Source organism: Sturnira hondurensis, unplaced genomic scaffold, assembly GCF_014824575.4.
Source record: "Sturnira hondurensis isolate 20B ecotype Veracruz unplaced genomic scaffold, ASM1482457v3 Scaffold0020642, whole genome shotgun sequence".
Classification (NCBI taxonomy): Eukaryota; Metazoa; Chordata; class Mammalia; order Chiroptera; family Phyllostomidae; genus Sturnira; species Sturnira hondurensis.
In genome coordinates, this window is record NW_028093273.1 from 5,115,717 (window position 1) to 5,135,230 (window position 19,514).

Below are 19,514 nucleotides of genomic sequence, written 5' to 3' on the forward strand. Positions count from 1 at the left end.
TCCAGAGTAGTGAAGGCATCGCCAATTAGAATTGTGAATACGGATGGGACTCTTCTCAACGTTGGTAAGGTGTCACTTACTTCAAGACAGTCACTGTTTCTGTATGTTATGGGTACTTGGCATACCATTAAGTAACCAGGGGCTAAGGGGTACGCTACATCCCATGCTGCTCTGTGTAGTTGTATTACTTCCACAGTAGGAATTGACAGCAGTCTAGAACTTAACTCCCCTGCTATCACGGAAATAAGTAATTTTCATGGAGAAAATTTATTGATTGCTTTTTACATGTGCAGGAATATGGAGCTTAAATAGTGACAAAAATGAGACTTGTATTTTAGAAGAATTTGACTGATGGAGAGGTTAGGTTGGGCACAGCATTCCTAGGTAGCAGACCTGTCATGATCTCTGGGAGACATGAGGTGGAATCAGAGGATCTCGCTCAGGCTTACTGATCATGTGAGCTATGAGACTTGTTAATTTCTGAGTGGAGTGGATGTATGGTGTACCATTTATCGATACCAGCCATGTAGAAAGAAGGGCAAGGTTTTTTGGGTGGGACATCATGTGCTAAATTTAGTTTGGATGTGTTGAGTTCCGACGCATCCCGTGCCCAGGAATACTAGGAATGAAGTATTAAGAGACTATTTAACCTGTTGACAGTAAATTGTAAATGCTGCAACTGCTGTTCGCCTAACAAACATACTGTGGCCACTTGAAATAGTTCCTGTAATGTCATACTCTACTGCCAGGAATGTAAGTTGCTACGGTCTTTTGAAAATCAGTTTGTATCAAGAGACGTAAACATACTGTCCTTTCTGACATGGTAATTCTTTGGGGAGTTTGTGTTATTTTTCCTCCCAAAATATAGGCACATATGAACACACAAAAATTCATCATATAGACAAGTGAAAGTATCTAGATGCCCAGTGTTTGGAAAATAGCTAAGAGGAGCTGATGGACAGTCATTGTAGTCATTTCCCGTATAGTCACTTGAGAACTTTTTTCTCACCTGGGAAGATTCCTCTAATAAGGATGAAAAATTACAAATGCTTCTAAAATGTTAATGTACATATGGATCATTTGGAGATCTTGTTAGAAGGTGGATTACATTTCAGTGGGTCTTGGGTAGGCTTCTCCCAAAATTCTCTGTTGCTAACCAATTCTCTCATCTGCTGTTCTTAGTTTTACCACATTTTTAAGAACACCAAGGAGGGCAAGGGAAAAATTAAAACAACTGTAATAGAATAATAATAATAAATTATTTTTAAAAAGATTTTATTTATTTAATATTAGAGAGGGGGGAAGGGACGGGGGGGCGGGGAGAGAAGGAGAGAAACATTCATGTGTGAGAGAAACAAATTGGTCGTTCCTCCCACATGCCCTGACCGAGGACCACCCACAACCCAGGCGTGTATGTACCCTGACTGGGAATCCAACCAACCACCTTTCAGCAACCTTTGTGGGACGATGCCCAAACAACTGAGCCACACTGGTCAGGGCTTTACCACATTTTTATAGAAAGGTGCCAAATGGCATTTCCTGTCTCAATACATGATAGCTTCTTTAGTCATCATCATTGTTGTTTTATGTTTTTGTATACGAACAGTTGAGGCACAGATTATGGAAGTAACTTGCCAAGGGTCGCAAAGCAAATAGGTGACGTAACCTGGATTTCAGTACAGATCTGTTTGATTCCAGAGCCCACCGTTACAGTGTCTCAAGGGGGTGGGGATGGGGGGCAAAAGAGCAAACGTCAGTGTGGCTAGTCAGTGCCAACTTAATGGTTTTACATTGCCTCTGACCCTTCCACCCACCAAATACTACCACACCCAGGCTTCTAAAAACATGTACGGGTTTTTGCTTAAGTTTTGTCCAGAGCTTATATCAGAACTTCTTTAAATATTGCTGTTCAGAAATTAGTTATTTGGCAAAAGGTAAAAATGAGAGAGTTATTTAGATGAATGGAGAGATCGAGACAACCAAATGAAAAAAGAAAATTTTTATTTTCATTTAATACTGAGTAAATTCCAAAAAAACTTTTAAAAGAAACATACGTTTGTTTGTTTGTACATGTAAGATGTAAAGAATGATGCAGGGAACACCCTTGAACCTACCACACAATTTTTTAAAGGAACATTATCTTATCCCTTTCCCCTCAAAAAACATCACTTTCCTGAATTTTTGTTTCCTTGTAGTTTTTCAACTTATGTTCTGTTCCTGCAATATATTGTTTATTTTTCCATAAAATAAAATTATACATTATATATTTTTATTTTTATTCTTATTTTTTATTGTTGTTCAAGTAGTTTTCTGCCTTTTCCCCTACCCTATTTTTGTACAATTTGATATTTCAACCAATATTTATGTTCCTAAGTTTTACCCATAGTATTGTGTGTAGCTATAACTTATTAATTCAGCTACATTTCATTGTGTAACTGTACTTTGTTCATTCTACTAGTGATAGACCTTTGCGTTGTTTCCAGACTTTTTGTTTGTTATTTCTAAGAGCTCTGTGATGATCATCGTTCATGTTTCATGGTGACCATTTGCAGGAGTTTTTTTATGTGTCTAGGATTGTAATTGCTAGGTCCTGGGGAATATGCATATGAAGTTTTACTAGACAATGCTAAGTTATTTTCCAAAGTAGTTGTACTGATTTATGTGCACCCACCACCAATCAATATAAAAATTTCTACTTATTCCACTTTTTTTACAACATTTCAGATAAACAGGCTTTTAAATTTTGCCCATATGGGTCAAGTATTGTGAGTGTAATATTGAAGTTTTAAAAATATGTTCTTTCCAGATTTTATAAATAGGTAGTCCCCAAAGTGACTTTTAGAGTTACTTGGTAACTTTTAGAGTGCCAAGTGTGAATATTGTCATGTAAAAGGCTATAGAACTTGAATTTTTAATTCATTTACTACTTCTATAGTATATAAAATCTTTTATGATATTTTGAAAAATTCAACTTGGTTGGCTCTTAATTTCAAAAAACACATTTTGTATCATTTCTTAAGGTAATTTCATAGCAACATTCTGTTACTTGCTGGAGAAATCTCAAGCATTCAGCTAGTTTTGCTGAAAATTTTAAGTTTGGAAATTGAAGTCATGAAAATAAACTTATTGTACACTAATCCTCTTTAATTTTTCCCCTCTCTTTTAGTTGGTGCAGATGTTTGCTTTTACTAGTTACAAACAGTTTTGTCTTTTGTTTGGCTGCTTAGACAATTTCTGCTAAGGTGAAAACATAAAACTTTCTAAGTGGATATCCTTTAAGAAAGCAAAGGATTGTAAGTGACAGGACAGCATCCATCATTATAAAGGGAATAATTGTACAAAAAGACAATCTTAAAATAAGATTGGTCTCTGTAGAGAATTCTTTTGCCATTTAAAAAAACACCTTTTATGTTCTAGCACCAGTATGCATGAGCGAGTGAACCGAACAGAAAGACAGTTTCGATCACTTCCAGCTAATCAACAGAAACTCCTTCCTCAATTTCTTCTTCACTTGGACAAGATCCGGAAATGCATTGATCATAATCAAGAAATACTACTGACCATTGTGAATGATTGCGTACATATGTTTGAAAATAAAGAATATGGAGAAAATGTATGTGAAATTTGTTCCATTTGTTATCGAGTTACTGTCAATGTATTGTGGTCTTACTTTCTGAATTTCATTTTTACAACTTTGCAGTTGATCTCAGAATGTTCTTCTATATTCAGTCATTTGATTATGATGGAAACTGGACTTGTTCACTGATTTTTTTCTTTAAATACTAAGTTAATTGTTGGCATTTTGATACACTTTCATGTAGTGTTCTGGCATATAGAGTTACTGGCATCAATTTTTATAAGTGTCCCTTGCTAAACTCATTGTTTCCAGAATGTCGTATCTATTGATAGTCGTCTTCTAAGAAATTATTTTCATTTACAAATCTCAAGGGACTGGCAGTAATAGATATTGATAGTCATCTTTTAAGAAATTATTTCACTTACAAATTTCAAGGGACTGGCAGTAATAGAAACTGAAGTCCTCTTTTTGTATCCACGGGATAGATGCATTTGGGCCACTCCACTGTAAGCCTCTCCGTGCTGCCCCATCAGTGACCTGGAGGGACTTTCCTTCTCTCTTTCTTAGAGAATGTTCGGTTTCCATAGCAGCTCAGTGCTAGTCCTCTCCTGAGTAAAGACTGCTTAATTATATGGTGGTCTCATGATTAATGAACCATAGTCTATTGAGGGTAAAAGTGAGACCACCAAACTTTTCATTTAGGATCTGAAGCTGCACTTGAAACCTGTTGAGGTGAGAGGCCAGTGATTTATCCACTAATCCCTCTGTATAGTCCCTTCGTAGCATGTCTGTTTAACCATATTCAGGATTGTTTACTTCTCCCGGAAACTAATTGATTTCTTGTTTTTAAACAGGGGAATGGAAAGATTATGCCAGCATCTACATTTGACATGGATAAATTAAAATCCACATTGAAACAGTTTGTACGAGACTGGTGTGAAACTGGGAAAGCAGAAAGGGATGCCTGTTACCAGCCAATCATTAAAGAAATTTTAAAAAATTTTCCAAAAGAGAGATGGTAAATAGTATCTTGTTTTTAACTTATTTCTTTAAGCTATGTAAGCACTGATTTTCTCTATGAGGCATTTCAGTCTTGATTAATTTTTATAGTTACTGTGTGCCTGTATTTTTTTTTTATGTGTGGGTATATGATGGTATACTTGTTCTTGGATGCTTTGTGTGAGGTTGTAGTTAATGTGGATAGTTACTGCTCTAGCATATATAGGAAATTAGGAATTCAGTAATGGGAAGGTTAGATCAAATGTTCATTATCAATGATGTCTTTATAATTTGCTTTATGACAGAACAAAAAGCTGTAAACTTTTAATTTTCCTCATTGTGACATACTTGTAGGCAAATGAGGAATCGATAACTTAGGGCAGAGTTTCTTCACTTTTTTCATCATGACAGTCTTGAACAGCCTGGAGCCTGTAAGAGTAACGTTTGTAAATGTTTAAGATAGTCCTGGTCTGTGTGGCTCACTTAGTTAGAGATCACTGGTTTGATTCAGGTCAGGGCCCACACCAGGGTTGTTAGGTCCCTGGTCGGGGAGTGTGTGAGAGACAGCAGATCTATGTTGCTCTTTCACATCCGTGTTCCCCCACCTTCTCCTCTCTCAAATCGATAAGCATGTCCTCAGATGAGGATTAAAATACAGACCTGGCTGGTGTGGCTCAGTGGATTGAGTGCTGGCCTGTGAATCAAAGGATTGCTGGTTTGATTCCTGGTCAGGGCATATGCCTGGGTTGTGGGCCAGGTCCCCAGTTGGGGGGGGTGCATGAGAGGCAACCACACATTGATGTTTCTCTCCCTCTCTTTCTCCTTCCCTTCCCCTTCTCTAAAAATAAATAAATAAAATATAAAAGAAAAAGTCATTTAAAAAATTATAAATGTATAAGATAAAATACATAGGATTATCAAAGAGCCAGTTATTTTGAAATACAGTTATCAAAAACTTAAAGAGCTGCTTTGTGCTATAACCTGCTTTTTAGAAAAATCATCTCATTAAAATCTAGCAGCAGATGTTAACTGTATTTTAAAATACTGAACAGTACATATGTTATTTTGAGAATTTTACTAACTAATATGAAGTGAAAACATGTGATTTCTATTGTTGATAAGATCACAGGTACTCTTTGTTGCCTAAATTTATAATGGGGGGGAGGAATATCAGGTAAAGGTTAATGAAACTAAAATGTAGTTTTTTTCCTATCCTCTTCATAGATCTAGTGAATTCTCTCCATACCCTTTGGGATCAATCCGTGGATGTCCGGTTAGGAACCCCTGGCTTAGACACTGTAGGTTTATGGGGAAGCGCTGGATGGAGTTCAGTCTGTCATTTAAATGTCTTTGTAGACAGGCTCCTTTTCCTCATCTTCTTCCCCTCCTCAGTGATTGACCTCTTTAGGTTTGATATATCCTTCCAGAAGTTTCAGCATGTGCATGTGTCTTCTTTTTTTAAAAAAAACTTTTTATTTTGAAATAACTTTAAAGTTACAGATAAGATAGATGAATTTTACAGAGTGCTTCCATATACTCTTTATCTAAATTCATCAATTCTTAACCTTTCACATTTGCTTTATTATTTCTTTTTTCTACTTCCCTCATTCCTACCTTCTCCAACTTTATGTATATGTTTGTAAGAACAGTAGTATTTGTTCTCTTACATAAACACAGTGGATTTACCATGGTAAAAGAAATTTAACCTTGAATACTGTTTTCTTATTCATAGACTGTATTCAAGTTTCATAAATTATCCTAATAATGTCCTCTGTAACACTTTTCTGTCCAGTCTAGAACCTAATCCAGAATATTGTAGTACTTTTGATTTTAATGTCTTGGTCTTTTTCTTTGTTATTTTTGGGGGTTCAAAACAGCATATTTTGCCCTGGCTGGCGTAGCTCAGTGGATTGAGCGCGGGCCTGCGAACCAGACGATCTCGGTTCGATTCCCAGTCAGGGCACATGCCTGGGTTGCAGGCTGGTTCCTTGCAGGCTAACTACCAGCAGGGGGCGCACAAAAGGCAACTGTACATTGATGTTTCTCTCCCTCTCTCCTTCCCCTCTGAAGATAAATAAATAAATAAAATCTTAAAAAAAAATCTTATTAAAAAAAAAAACGGCATATTTTATTCTCAGAGTTCTAGAGATCAGAAATCTGAAGTTAGTTTTCCTGGACTACAATCAAAGTATTAGCCCAGCTAAGCTCCTTCCAGAAACCCTGGGTTAGAATATTTTTCTTTGCTTTTCCCAGCTTCTGGAGTTGCATTCCTATATTCCTTTGACTAAGGGCCCCTTCCCCCGACTTCAGAACCAGCAACAGGATAGAGAGCATCTTGCTTCAGTGTCGCACTGCCTGCCTTCTTACCCGACGTCTTGGTCTTTAATCTGGAACAGTTCCTTGGTGCAACACGCCCCCCCCCCTTTTTTGACTTTATGACATTGGCATTTTTGAAGAATACAAGGAAGTTACTTTATAGAATATGCCTCAGTTTGACATTGACTGATGTTTCTTCATGATTACATCTAGGATATATGTCCTTTTTCAAAATAATACATATTTAATGTATTCTTTTCAGGATTCCACATTCAAAGACATACGGTGTTTATCAGCTTATCATTGATGATTTTAATTTTGATCACCCAGTCAAGGTGTTATTTGGTTTCACCACTGTTCAGTTACTGCTTTTCTTCTTGCAGCTTACAAGCAGTGTCTGGGGAGACTCTTTGAGTCAGTGCAGTCAATATCCTGTTACTTCTCAAACTTTCTTCCCGCTAGAATTGTCATCCATTGATGATTCTTTCATGAACTAACCTGCGCTATGATCGTTGTGGAATGGTGACTTTTTAACACTTATCTAACACTTAATTATTATTTCTAACACTGATAACACCACAATTATCAGTCAGCATTCTACTATATGTATCTTAACTCTTAATCAGGAAGGACTCATTGTTCTTATTTTATTCAATTATATCAGATGGTTACAATCTATTACTGTTGGTTTTTAAATTTCAAATTGCCTCAGATTTGGCCAGGAGGAGTCCCTTCAGTTGGCTGCTGTGTCCTTTTGGCTTGGCATGCCCTAATCTTTCTTTTTTTGTTTTCTTGCTTCCTTCCTTGCTTTCTTTTTCTTCTTTCTTTTTTATTTTCTTTATCTTTTTTTAGTACTTTCTGGCACAGTAAGATGCTTCAGTCCCATCTTGTGTCATCTCTAGTTCAGTCATGGAATTGGGTACTCCTTTTTAAGGACCTGGTTCCTTTTAATGTGGAATGGTCTATAGAAACCAGGATCTGGCACTTGGCATGTTCATTGTTAATAAGGTGTCATTGCTTCTGAGCCTTTCGGTGGAGAGAACACACATACACAGTTTTAAATCATGCGGTCCTAGCATACCTCCAATTCCAGTCCAACCCCTTTGGGTTACTTCTTGGCTTCTCCTATTCTCTGTCTGTTTTTTTTCCCTAGTGAGGACTCTGACTTCTGACAACATCAGGACATTTTACTCGGTCCTGTAATACAAACAGTTGTTTCAGAATTGCTACCTCCATACAGCTGTGAAAAACAGAACTACCAAAAAGGAGTTCAGGATTTGCTAGCCATTTTTTTCTAAACCAAGAGTACTTAATAAAAATATCTTTCACTATTTATATTAGCTTCCCCTCAGCCCCCTCATCCTCAAAGTGTGGTTATGTTTTTCTTTTTTTTTTTAAATTTGAAATTGGGTACATTTAGTTGATTTGTTTCTGTTTACTTTCAATTCTAGGGTTGTGTGTCCTCATCCCCTACCTCATTCTTGTTGATTTATTTCATTTTTAATTTGTAGACTATCAAGTAGATAAACGTAGAAAAAATAGATACTCAGAAAAACTTATTTTCTCCTCTAGTCTTTTCCTATACTTTATTTTACCCTCTACACCCAGGCCCACACCCTGTGTCAATATCATTGATTTCTTGTTTATCCTTCTCGTTTTTTATGTAAATAAGCAGATATGTTTACGTACCCCTTTTCATACACAAAATGTAGCATACTATACGTTTTATTTTATACTTTGGTTTTTTTCACTTAATGTTGTATCCTAGAAGTAGCTACATGTCATCAGTTCATGGAGATCTTCCTCAGTTCCTAAGTCATTTTTTTTAAACACCTTTAAAGTACTTCAACCAGTGTCATATTTGGTTATATAAGTAGTTGGCAGTATCTTGCAATTATAAATAATGTTACAATTAACAGCCTATGTGTATGTGTTTTTGCATTGCTGGAAGTTGTCTTCAGTGTAAGTTCTTAGGTGTGGGATTGCTGCATCAGAGGTGAAGGTGTGTAGCTTGATTCATGTGTTAGTTATCCACTGCTGTGTAAGAGGTTACCATAGTCTTACGCTAACACGCATTTATTATTTTAGTTTCTGAGGGTCAAAGTCTGGGCAAGGCCTGACTTGAGTTCTCTGTGTAAGGTTTTACCTGGCTGCGGTGAAGTTGTCTGCTGAGCTGTGTTCTCATCTAGAGGCTTGCCTGTGGAAGTGTCTACTCCAAGCTCACACATAGTGGCAGAATTCGTTACATTGCGCTTGTGGGGCCTGGCGTCTTGTGGACTGGGCGAAAAACTTGCTTCCTCTCCTAGACGCCTCCCAGTTCCGCATCTTGTGGATTTTCCACAAATGGCCACTTTATCAAGCCGGTGTGGAAAGTCTAGGGCTAGCAGTCTCCAAATGGAGTATTTCATAATGTAGCACAGTCACAGGAGTGACATGTGTTGGTTAGAAGCAGCTCATAGGTCCTGCACACATTCAGAGGGAGGGAATTATAAAAAGGCGTGAACACCAGGAAGTGGGTGCTACTTTAGTGTCCTGCCACAGTGGTAGCCACATACTTTTACATGGGTTTTGTCTTTCTAAGAATGTATGTATGAAAGTGCCTGTTTTCTCACAGCCTTCCCAAACGTACTGTATTATTAAGCATTTGAACTTTTTGCCAGTCTAATTAATGGGCACGAAATTGTATATTGTCATAATTTTATTTTGTATTTCTCTTATGAGTGAAGTTGAACATTTTGATATTGTTAAAGGACATTTTGTGTCTTCATTTTGAGAATTGTATATTTATGTCTTTTTTCTTATTTTAAAGTATTGAGGTGAGATGCATGTAACAGAAGCAACCGTTTTCGACCTAACCGTTCAGTGGCATGAAGTACGTGCATATGTTGGGTACGCCTCCATCGCTCCTCTTGTCATTCTCAGACATTTCCAGCAGCCCACATAGACCCCGTACCCATTAGTACCCCGCCTTTGTTCACCCCATTCCTTTCACCCCACCCCAGCTTTGTTTAGCAGCAGTTTGAATATACATTTTTGTGTGTATTTATCCTGCTTTGGTTTGCTTGGCTTGGCTTTTGGGAGTTTGAGTGGATATATATTACTGAATTATTCTTTGCTCTTATCTCTTCACATATTTTTTCTACTCTTTTCTCTATTTCTCTTCTGGGAATCCAGTTATGTGTGTGTGTGTGTGTATTAAACTGTCACTCTTGCTCAGGTTTTGTATGCCTTTCTATACTGCCCTACCTCCTAACTCTTTTTCTATTTTGGTTTGGATAATTTCTACTAACCTTGCATGAACTTCACTGGTTCTTTATTATGTCAGTCTAGCAGTTAGGCCATTGAAAGAGCTCCTTATTTCTAATACCACATTTAAAAAAATTCTAGCACTTTAGTGTGTACACATATTTTCTCCTGTGTATATTCTCTCTGCGCTAAAATTTTGTGTATGTACACATGATTAACCTTTTCCACTTGATTCTTTGACATTTTTAAATGATTATTTTAAAATCCCTGTCTGATACTTCCAACACATGCTATTTTGGGGTCAGCTGTGTTGAAGGCTTTCTCTTACGATGATGGGTTACATTGTTTTGCTTCTTGGAACATGTCATAATTTTTTAAAAGATTGTATTTATTTATTTTTAAAGAGAAGGGAAGGGAGGGAGAAATAAAGAGAGAAACATCATTGAGAGAGAGAAATGTCAATGGCCTGCCTCTCACACATGCCCTGGCCAGGAATTGAACTGGTGATCTTTTGCCGTGCGGGATGGTGCCCCACCAACTGAGCTAAAGAAACAGTAGAAACAGTATCAACAGATTGTTGATAATATCAACAATCAGAAAAAAAAAACATTTATTAGCTGCTTAAATTACTTCAGACAGTTTTGTCTATAAACTGTGTTGCATCTAGACACATGACAACGTAATCGATATTGTTGCTTTCTAGAAAAGGAAATAGGTTCTCAGTTTTCATCTGCATCCATACCTTTTACTTCATGCACATTGATTTTGGCATCTTTCCTCCTGTAGGTTAATAGGAAATCTTTGCCATACTAAGAAATGCTGAGCCCTGGCTGGTGTGGCTCAGTGGCTTGAGCATCAGCCTGTAAGACAGTCCTTGGCTCAATTCCTGGTCAGGGTACATCCCCTTTTTATGCTATAAAAAAGACCACTGCTTGCAGGAGGCAACTGGTGGATGTGTCTCTCACACATCGATGTTTCTCTCCCTCTCTTTCTCCTTCCCTTCTCATCTTCCTAAAAAAGAAATAAAATCTTTTTTAAACATGTACTGAGACTCTCAAGGAACAAATGCATAGTTACTTCTTCAACAGTAAATGAACTCTACATACTGTGTTTACAGGAAACCATAGTATATTAGTATTGTTATTTGCAAAGGATAGGATTGAGGTTTTCTTGGTTTTTAGCCAGCTTTTACCATGTTATGGCTACTAATCCACCTTGTTTGGATACCTATATGTCTGTTTGCCTGATAGATTCTCTTTAGCACAATAAGTACCATAAAAACCACCCGTTGTATTTCTGTTTATCTCTAGTAAGTTTTTGATATTCTATGCTATAATTACCTTCTAAGCACACATTCGAAAGGATAATAGATTTATTTTGTACTTGTGATTCCTATGTCATTTAAACCTTTCATTACTTTTACTCCCTTGTTGATGACAGTTGTGGCACCTGACTGATTTTCAGTTCTTAAATATTTCTTTATCTGATGTTGAGTGTTCTGGGTGTGAGACCCAGAAATAACTTAGTAAATTACTGAGTAATGTTGGAAGCATGGTTGAGTTTATCATTATAGTCGTGTTTAGATGTTAAGAACAACAACAAAAAGACCACTGCTTATTTCTGTGTGTCCAAATATGTAATGTATGAAATTCAGAAGTAATATAAGAAATAATTCATTGCCCTTTTTTTTGCTGTGTTCTGCAGATATAATTTAGGAAGATGTTCAGTGACGTGTTACTAGAAAGAAGTTTATTTATAGGTTTCAAAGCTAGATAGATTTCAAATACTTTAGCTACTGGAACTGCTTGACATACATAGTACCCATTTGACAAGCTTTTAATTTATATTTTTAGTGACCGTGGACTTGTTAATGCATTTACATTCAAGTTTTATTAGTGAGGACCCAGTATGTTGGGGTTTCTAATTTTTGTATAACACTGTCTCTTCTTCAAGCTTTTTGTATTGTGTCTGAATTGAAGATGATTTACTGTAGGTGAGATTGTGTGATCTTTGCATGTATTAATTCCTTGCAAATATATGGTATGTGAATATTTTCTCCCATGCTATAGGTTGTTTTTCATTTTTTTATCATGTACTTTAATGTATAAAGTTTTATAATTTTGGTGAAATCTAGTTTATTTTTTGTCACATCTGTGAATTCATTGCCAAAATCAGTGTCTTGAAGATTTTTCCCAAAATTTTCCCATGAGTTTTTATAGTTTTAGTTCTTAAGCTTGGGTCTTTGATTCATTTGAGTTAATTTTTGTGTATGGTACAAAGTAAGAGTCTTAACTTCATTTTTTAAAAGATTTTATTTATTTATTTATTTATTTATTTATTTATATTTAGGCAGGGAGAAAGAGAGGCAGGAGAGAAACATGAATGTGTGATTGCCTCTGGAGTGCCCCCTACTGGGGGCCTGGCCTGCTACCCAGGCATGTGTCCTAGACTGGGAACTGGTGACCCTTTGGTTTGCAGGCCTGCACTCAATTCATTGAGCCACACCAGCCAGGGCCTAACTTCATTCTTTTAAAAGCGGCTATCCAGTTTTCCCAGCACCATTGGTTAAAAAGACTGTCCTTACCCCATTTAATGTCTTGACCCTGTCGTTGAAAATCAATCAAGGCAAAGGTTTATTCTGGGCTCTCTATTCTGTTCCATTGGTCTATCTGCCCTTATGCCAGTACCACATTATTTTCATTTCTATCGTTTTGTAAGTTTCGAAGTCAGGAAATGTGAGTCCTACAACTTGTGCAATTGCATATGAATTTCACAATCAGCCTTTTCCATTTCTGTGAGAAAGGCTGCTGGAATTTTGTTTGGGGTTATGTTGACTGTGTAGATTGTTTGGGGTAGTAGTGACATTTTAACAATGTTAAATCTTCTTATCCGCCAGTACAGGACGTTCTTCCATTTATTTAGATCTTCAGTATCTTTCAACAGGGTTTTAGTTTTCAGCAAACAAGTTTTTCACCTCCTTGGTTAGATTTATTCCTAAGTATTTAGCTCTTTTAGATGCTATTATAAATGGAATTGCTTTCTTAATTTCTATTTTGGATTGCTCATTGATAATGTGTAGAAACACAATTTCTGTTTTTTGTGTGTGTTGATCTTGGACCCTGCAATTTTGGTTAATTTGTTTATTGGCTCTACTAGCTTTCTTATGGGTTCTTTGGGATTTTCTACATATAGATTCTATCATCTGTAAATAGAGATGGTTTTTAACCTCTTCCTTTCCTATTAGAGAAATGGCTCTGGCCAGAACTTCCAGTGTACAGTGTTGAATACAGTGGTAAATGGGGCTGTTTATGTTGTTCTTGTCATAGAGGGAACGCTTTCCGGCCTTCACCACGGAGTGTGAGCTTCACTCTGAGTTGTTCATAATGCCCTTTATCATACTGAGGAGTTTTCCCTTATTTCCGACATCTTGGGAATTTTTATCCTGAAAGGTGTTGCATTTTGTCAAATGTTTCTGTGACAAATGAAATGATTCTAGATTTTTTCTTTGTTCTATTAAAGGGCTATATTACATTAATTTCCTTATGTGGAAACACCCTTTCATTGCTGAGATAAATCCCACTTGGTCCGGGTGAATAATTCTTTTAATATATTCTTGAGTTCAATTTGCTAATATTTTTGTGCAGTATTTTTACATCTATATGTGTAAGTGATACTGATCTTTTTTCTTTTCCAAGTTTTTTTTTTTTTTTGCAATGCCTTTATTTGACTTTGGTATCAGAATAACTCTGGCCCCATGGGCTGAGTTAGGAAGTGTTCCCTCTTCTTCAATTTTTTTTGGAAGAGTTTGAGAAAAATTGTTGTTTATCATTCTTTATTTAATGTTTAGTAGAATTCACCAGTGAAACCATCTGGTCTGGAGCTTTTCTTTGTTGGGAGGGGCTTTGCCTCTTTACCCATGGAACATTGAGGTGGCAGCACTGAGGTCTGCTTTTAATCCTTTAAAATTATTTAAAAATGTTTATTGTTGACACTATTACAGATCTTGTCTCCCTAATTCTTTATAACATATGAAATCTTCTCTAATTCTTCTTTATAATATATGAAATCTTCCTCAGTATGTCTTGATTCAAAGACTCTTGGCTCAAGTTGGAATAAATAGCTCAATATTACACAGCTTCTAAGGGCTACCTTTGTTTACTTTAATAAAAGTACAGGTTATTTTGTCAATGTTTAATTCAATGGTCCTACATTACATATTTTACAGCTATTAGAATTATGATCTAATCTTAAATTTCCTTATTTTTCTGTCTTTTTTTAATGTTTTAAGTTCTGCAAACTTTTATAAACATTGCTGCTTCAAAAGGGTATTATATTCTTTTTTCTTTTTTTAAAAATATATTTTATTGATTATACCATTACAGTTGTTCTGTTCCCCCCCTTCATTCCTCTCCACCTGCACCCTCCCTCCCCTACCATTCTCCCTCCCTTAGTTTATAACCACGTGTCTTAAGTTCTTTGGATTCTATATTTCCCCCACTATTCTCGCCCTCCCCCCTATCTATTTTCTACCTATCATCTATGCTATTTTCTGTGCCTTCTCCCCCCTTCTCCCCCTCCCACCCCCCTGTTTCTAACCCTCCATGTGTTCTTCATTTCTGTGGTTCCACTCCCAATCTAGCTGTCCTCTTGGTTTGCTTTTGTTTTAGGTGTGGTTGTTAATAACTGTGTGTTTGCTGTCCTTTCACTGTTCATATTTTTCATCTTCTTTTTCTTATATAAGTCCCTTTAGCATTTCATATAATAAGGGCTTGGTGATGATGAACTCCTTGAACTTGACCTTATCTGAGAAGCACTTTATCTGTCCTTCCATTCTAAATGAAAGTTTTGCTGGATAAAGCAATCTTGGCTGTAGGTCTTTGGATTTCATGACTTGGAATACTTCTTTCCAGCCCCTTCTTGCCTGTAAGGTCTCTTTTGAGAAATCCGCTGACAGTCTGATGGGTACTCCTTTGTAGGTGACTGTCCCCTTATCCCTTGATGCTTCTAGGATTCTCTCCTTCATTTTGGTCTTGGCTAATGTAATTATGATGTGCCTTGGTGTGTTCCTTCTTGGGTCCAACTTCTTTGGCACTCTCTGAGCTTCCTGGATTTCCTGGAAGTCTATTTCCTTTGCCAGACTGGGGAAGTTCTCCTTTATTATTTGTTCAAATAAGTTTTCCACTCGTGGCTGTTTCTTTCCCCCTTCTGGTACCCCTATAATTCGGATGTTGGAACGTTTAAAGATGTCCTGGAGGTTCCTAAGCCTCTCCTCATTTTTTTGAATTCTCATTTCTTCATTCCTTTCTGGTGGGATGTTTTGTTCTTCCTTCTGGTCCATTCCATTGATTTGAGTCCCCGTTTCCTTTCCATCACTATTGGTTTCCTGTGCATCTCCCTTCATTTCAATTAGTTTAGCCTTCATATGTTCCTCTAATTTGTGACTATGTTCCTCTAATTTGTGACTATAATCTACCAGTTCTGTGAGCATCCTGATAAATAGTGTCTTGAATTGTGCTTCTGAGAGGCTGGCAATTTCTTAGTCGCTTAGAGTTATTGGCTCTGGAACTTTGAGTTCTTCTTGCACCATCTTTTGGGCTGTTCGTGCCTGTTCCATAGCAGGATCAGAGCCCTAAAGTGTTCACTAGAACAGGGCAACTAAGTTGCTGGGTTGTGACGTTGTATGTGGGGGTGGGGTCAAAGAGGGACAATGGCTTCCCGTCTGCAGCCTGTCACCCCGGCCCTCACTGGTATCGCAGGGCAACTAAGTCGCTGGGTTGTGACGCTGTATGTGGGGGCGGGGTCAAAGAGGGACTATGGCGTCCTGTCTGCCGCCTGCTGCTACGGCCCTCACCGGTGCCGCAGCTGCTGCCGTCACCAGGCCCACGGGTTTCGTCCCACTGCACGCGAGTGTGCCACCCCCGTCAGCCCTCGCCCCCTGGGGCCTGCGTGGTCCGTCTCACTGTGCGCGAATGTGCGCCCGCGGTCAGTCTGCCCCACACCCCAACTGGTTCCGGGCTGCCTCCGCGCCTGGGTCGGGGGCCCTGTCCTGCCGGACCCTGCTCGCTGCTGGCTCTGCCCCTCTTACCGTCCCCGTTGAACGGTTAGATGTTGTCGGACTTCTGTATAATTCAATTTTCTTCAATTTTCTGTCCTTTGGTTGTGTCTTTGTTTCTCCAAACCTTTGTTGTATTCAAACTTGGTTGTGGGAGAAGGCACAGTGTTTCCACCTATGCCTCCATCTTGGCGGAAGTCTCAGGGTATTATATTCTTAAAGTTACCAGTTGTTGCTCTCAATGTGTATATTCAGCGCTTGTTCTATAAAATAATAGACAAGAGTTTAATATGTTCTGTAAACATAAAGTGCAGGTGTTTCTCAAAATTCAGAATGTTTTTGTTTTTGAAAAGTAGGTTGTGAGGGGTAAGAAAATAATTAAGCATTTGAATAGTTAAAACATTTCACAGGGTTCAAAATTTTAATGGTTTCAAAGGATATAGTCTCTTTCCCATAACTCTTCCCTAGCCACCCTTTCCTGGAAGTAATCAGTGTTATATAAGTGGAGGGGAATTTCTAAACTTAAATGAAGTGTGCCAAAATATCTGTCAAACTTTTTTTCCCATTCTTGAAACTAATGGAAAATACACATTTCTTCCTATGTATTTGTTTCCCGTGTTTAATTTAGATTGGATGCTTATAGTAGATAAGATGAGCTATCAAAAAAAACTTAACGCCTTGACTGGTGTGTGGCTCAGCTGGTTGGACGTCATCCTGCATAGTGAAAGGTCACTGGTTCGATTCCTGGTCAGGGCACATGCCCAGGTTGTAGGTTCAGGCCCTGGTGTGAGTTATGTGCAAAAGGCAGCCCATGAATGTTTCTCTCTCACATCCATGTTTCTTCTTTCTTTCTCCCTTCCTATTCTCTAAAAGGGTGGTGGGTGAGGGGCAGAGAACCTTAAAAAAAAGGCTAATACAACACATTAAAGCCCATATCTGTATTAAGTCATAACTTTTACATGAAAAGTAAATCCCAAATCCTGGAAAAGGGACGTAATTATATCCCTTCAGAACCCAGGTTGATTCTAGGTAAATCCTGGTCAAGTTTGGGTCTTAGATAAATTTCTAGGATCCTGTTTGTGCTACAGCAAACATGTGATGTCTTTACACTCAGGCTGGATTGACTCACATTTCTGTCAGTTAGCCCTTTTGATTGTGTTCTCTTCCTTCTGAAATTTCAATAAAGGCTTTTCTAACTGACCTGTCTGTAAAAGATGATTTACTTAAAATGTGTAGAGTTAACTATACTTGTATCATTAAAATATTTTTCCTACAAAAACACGTCTTATCAGTTTGTCCGATTTGTTCCTGTTTAGATTTTTTAATAGCCCAGGTCTGCAAGCCCAAGCAGCTTTGAAGTCTCAGATTTTGTTTCTGTTGGGGTCTGTTTGTTATAGGAGTATATGCTGTTTTAACTGTGCTGAGTGCCAGACACTTCACTAGTTATTCACTTAAGAATTTAGTGCTACAAAGTTTATGGTGGCTGAGAAAAGATTCTTAAATTCAGGTCATATCTGAACTGACAAATCACAGCCGTGTTGACTCATGTTGTCTTATGAACCCTAAAAAGTTGCTGGATGAACATCCTAAAAGCTGGAAGTCTTAATTTCATTAATTCATTCTGTTGTAGAAGAATCTGAAGTGATATTTTTGTTTGTGGGAGGAATTATGTCTTTGCCTTTCAGTACATATATCTAACACTCTTAAGATACTGGTATGCTATTGTCTATATTGAATTTATTATTATTTTTATATAGTCGAGCATTAAGAAAAATATGCTGAGCTTTAAAAAAGAATTCCACTCAGATTAAAATAAGAAATATAAGTTATTTGTGATAGTATTATTTTAGCTTAAAGAAAGCATTTTAAAAGAGAAAATGGAGAAAGTGTCAAATGCCAATATAATATGAGTAGCATAGAGACTGAAAATAGATTTCTCCCTTGTCCCGATAACCCTTGTAGACCAAGGACAGGTATATATTTCAGATTTCTCTCAAATCTAGACCTCAAGCTCTTACAGTTCAAGAATTCAAGTGTTTACAAATCTACAGTAAACAATTCAAGGCTAGTATCTTAGTAGGAAAATAGTATAAGTGAACAATTAACAGGAAAGGTGTAAGATGCTCAATCGCATAAGAAAATGCAGATGTAAAAATTAAACAAAGATGCCATTTTTATGTATTACATTGCAGAGATTTAGAAGTTAGGTAACTATTAGTGAAAGTATAAGGAATCACATGTTGCTGATGGAGTACATTAGTAAAATTTTATGGAAGCAACTTTGTAATATTTAAGGAAAATCAGATGCATATCTTTTGACTCCTGCAATTCAATTTCAGAGAAGCTTTCTACAGATATACTCCTGTATGTGGAAATTATTTATGTCAAGGATATTAGTTTTAATGTTATAATAACAAATGAAACAAAGTGCCAGCTAGTAAATATTGTAGGCTTTGCAGGCATTGTCATGTTGGAGACTGCTCAGCTCTGTTGTAGACATTTACCGCACATAAATGAGTGGGTGTGGCTGTGTTCCAGTTGAACCTTATTTACAAAACAGATGACTGGCCTGTGGTCACAGTTGCTAACCCCTGTATTAAATAAAATAAGCAAAATGACGAACTTGAAATATGAACTAAAATAGAGGCACGAACAAAGTACTGAAAGCATCAAGAAATGCATTAAGCTTTGCCTGGCATATTTGGAAAAGACTTCATAGACAAGGTGATAATTTAAAGTGTGCTTCTGTGGGTCTGTAGGAGCTCTAAAGATGAAGGTGGAAAAGTGTTTTATGGCATTGGTGAGAAGTTGTTTGGCTGATAGATGGAGTTTTGTTGGGAGTAAGAGGTAAGTTGGGACCATGTTTTTGAAGGGGCTAGATACTAATCCTGATTTCTAACTCATTTTCTACTTTGAATAAAAAACATTTCTATACCTTGCTTTGTTAAACTTGACATTTTGTTATACTTACTTCAAAAATTGTTATATTTTTTAAAAGAAACATTGCAGATAAAGTTCAAACTGTCAAACCACTGTATAGAGCACATTCTCTCCAAAGAGAACAATACAAAACTGGTACTTTAATCTTACCTTCTTACATTAACTATATCACCCCTACACCAGCAATTTTCAGGCTTTTTCATCTCATGGCACACATAAATTACTCAAATTCTGTAGCACACCAAAATGTATGATTTTTGCGTAGCTGACAAAAAAAGATAGGTATAATTTTGATTCATACCAGACAGCTGCTATTTTGTTAGCTGTTGTCATTTTTTAATTTGAAAATCTAAGAGAAAAAAGGTTGGTGCCCCTGGCTAAATA

The 19,514-nt window shown here is 37.2% G+C and overlaps 1 protein-coding gene across 1 annotated transcript in view; it reads left to right on the top strand.

Annotated features, from left to right (window-relative positions):
• Nucleotides 1–19,514, top strand: part of CARNMT1 (carnosine N-methyltransferase 1) — a 43,429-nt gene that overhangs the window by 4,217 nt on the left and 19,698 nt on the right. The window contains exons 2-3 of the mRNA XM_037030325.1: nucleotides 3,418–3,613; nucleotides 4,432–4,595. Of these exons, the coding sequence (XP_036886220.1) occupies nucleotides 3,418–3,613; nucleotides 4,432–4,595 (360 nt within the window). The remainder of the gene's footprint in view (nucleotides 1–3,417; nucleotides 3,614–4,431; nucleotides 4,596–19,514) is intronic.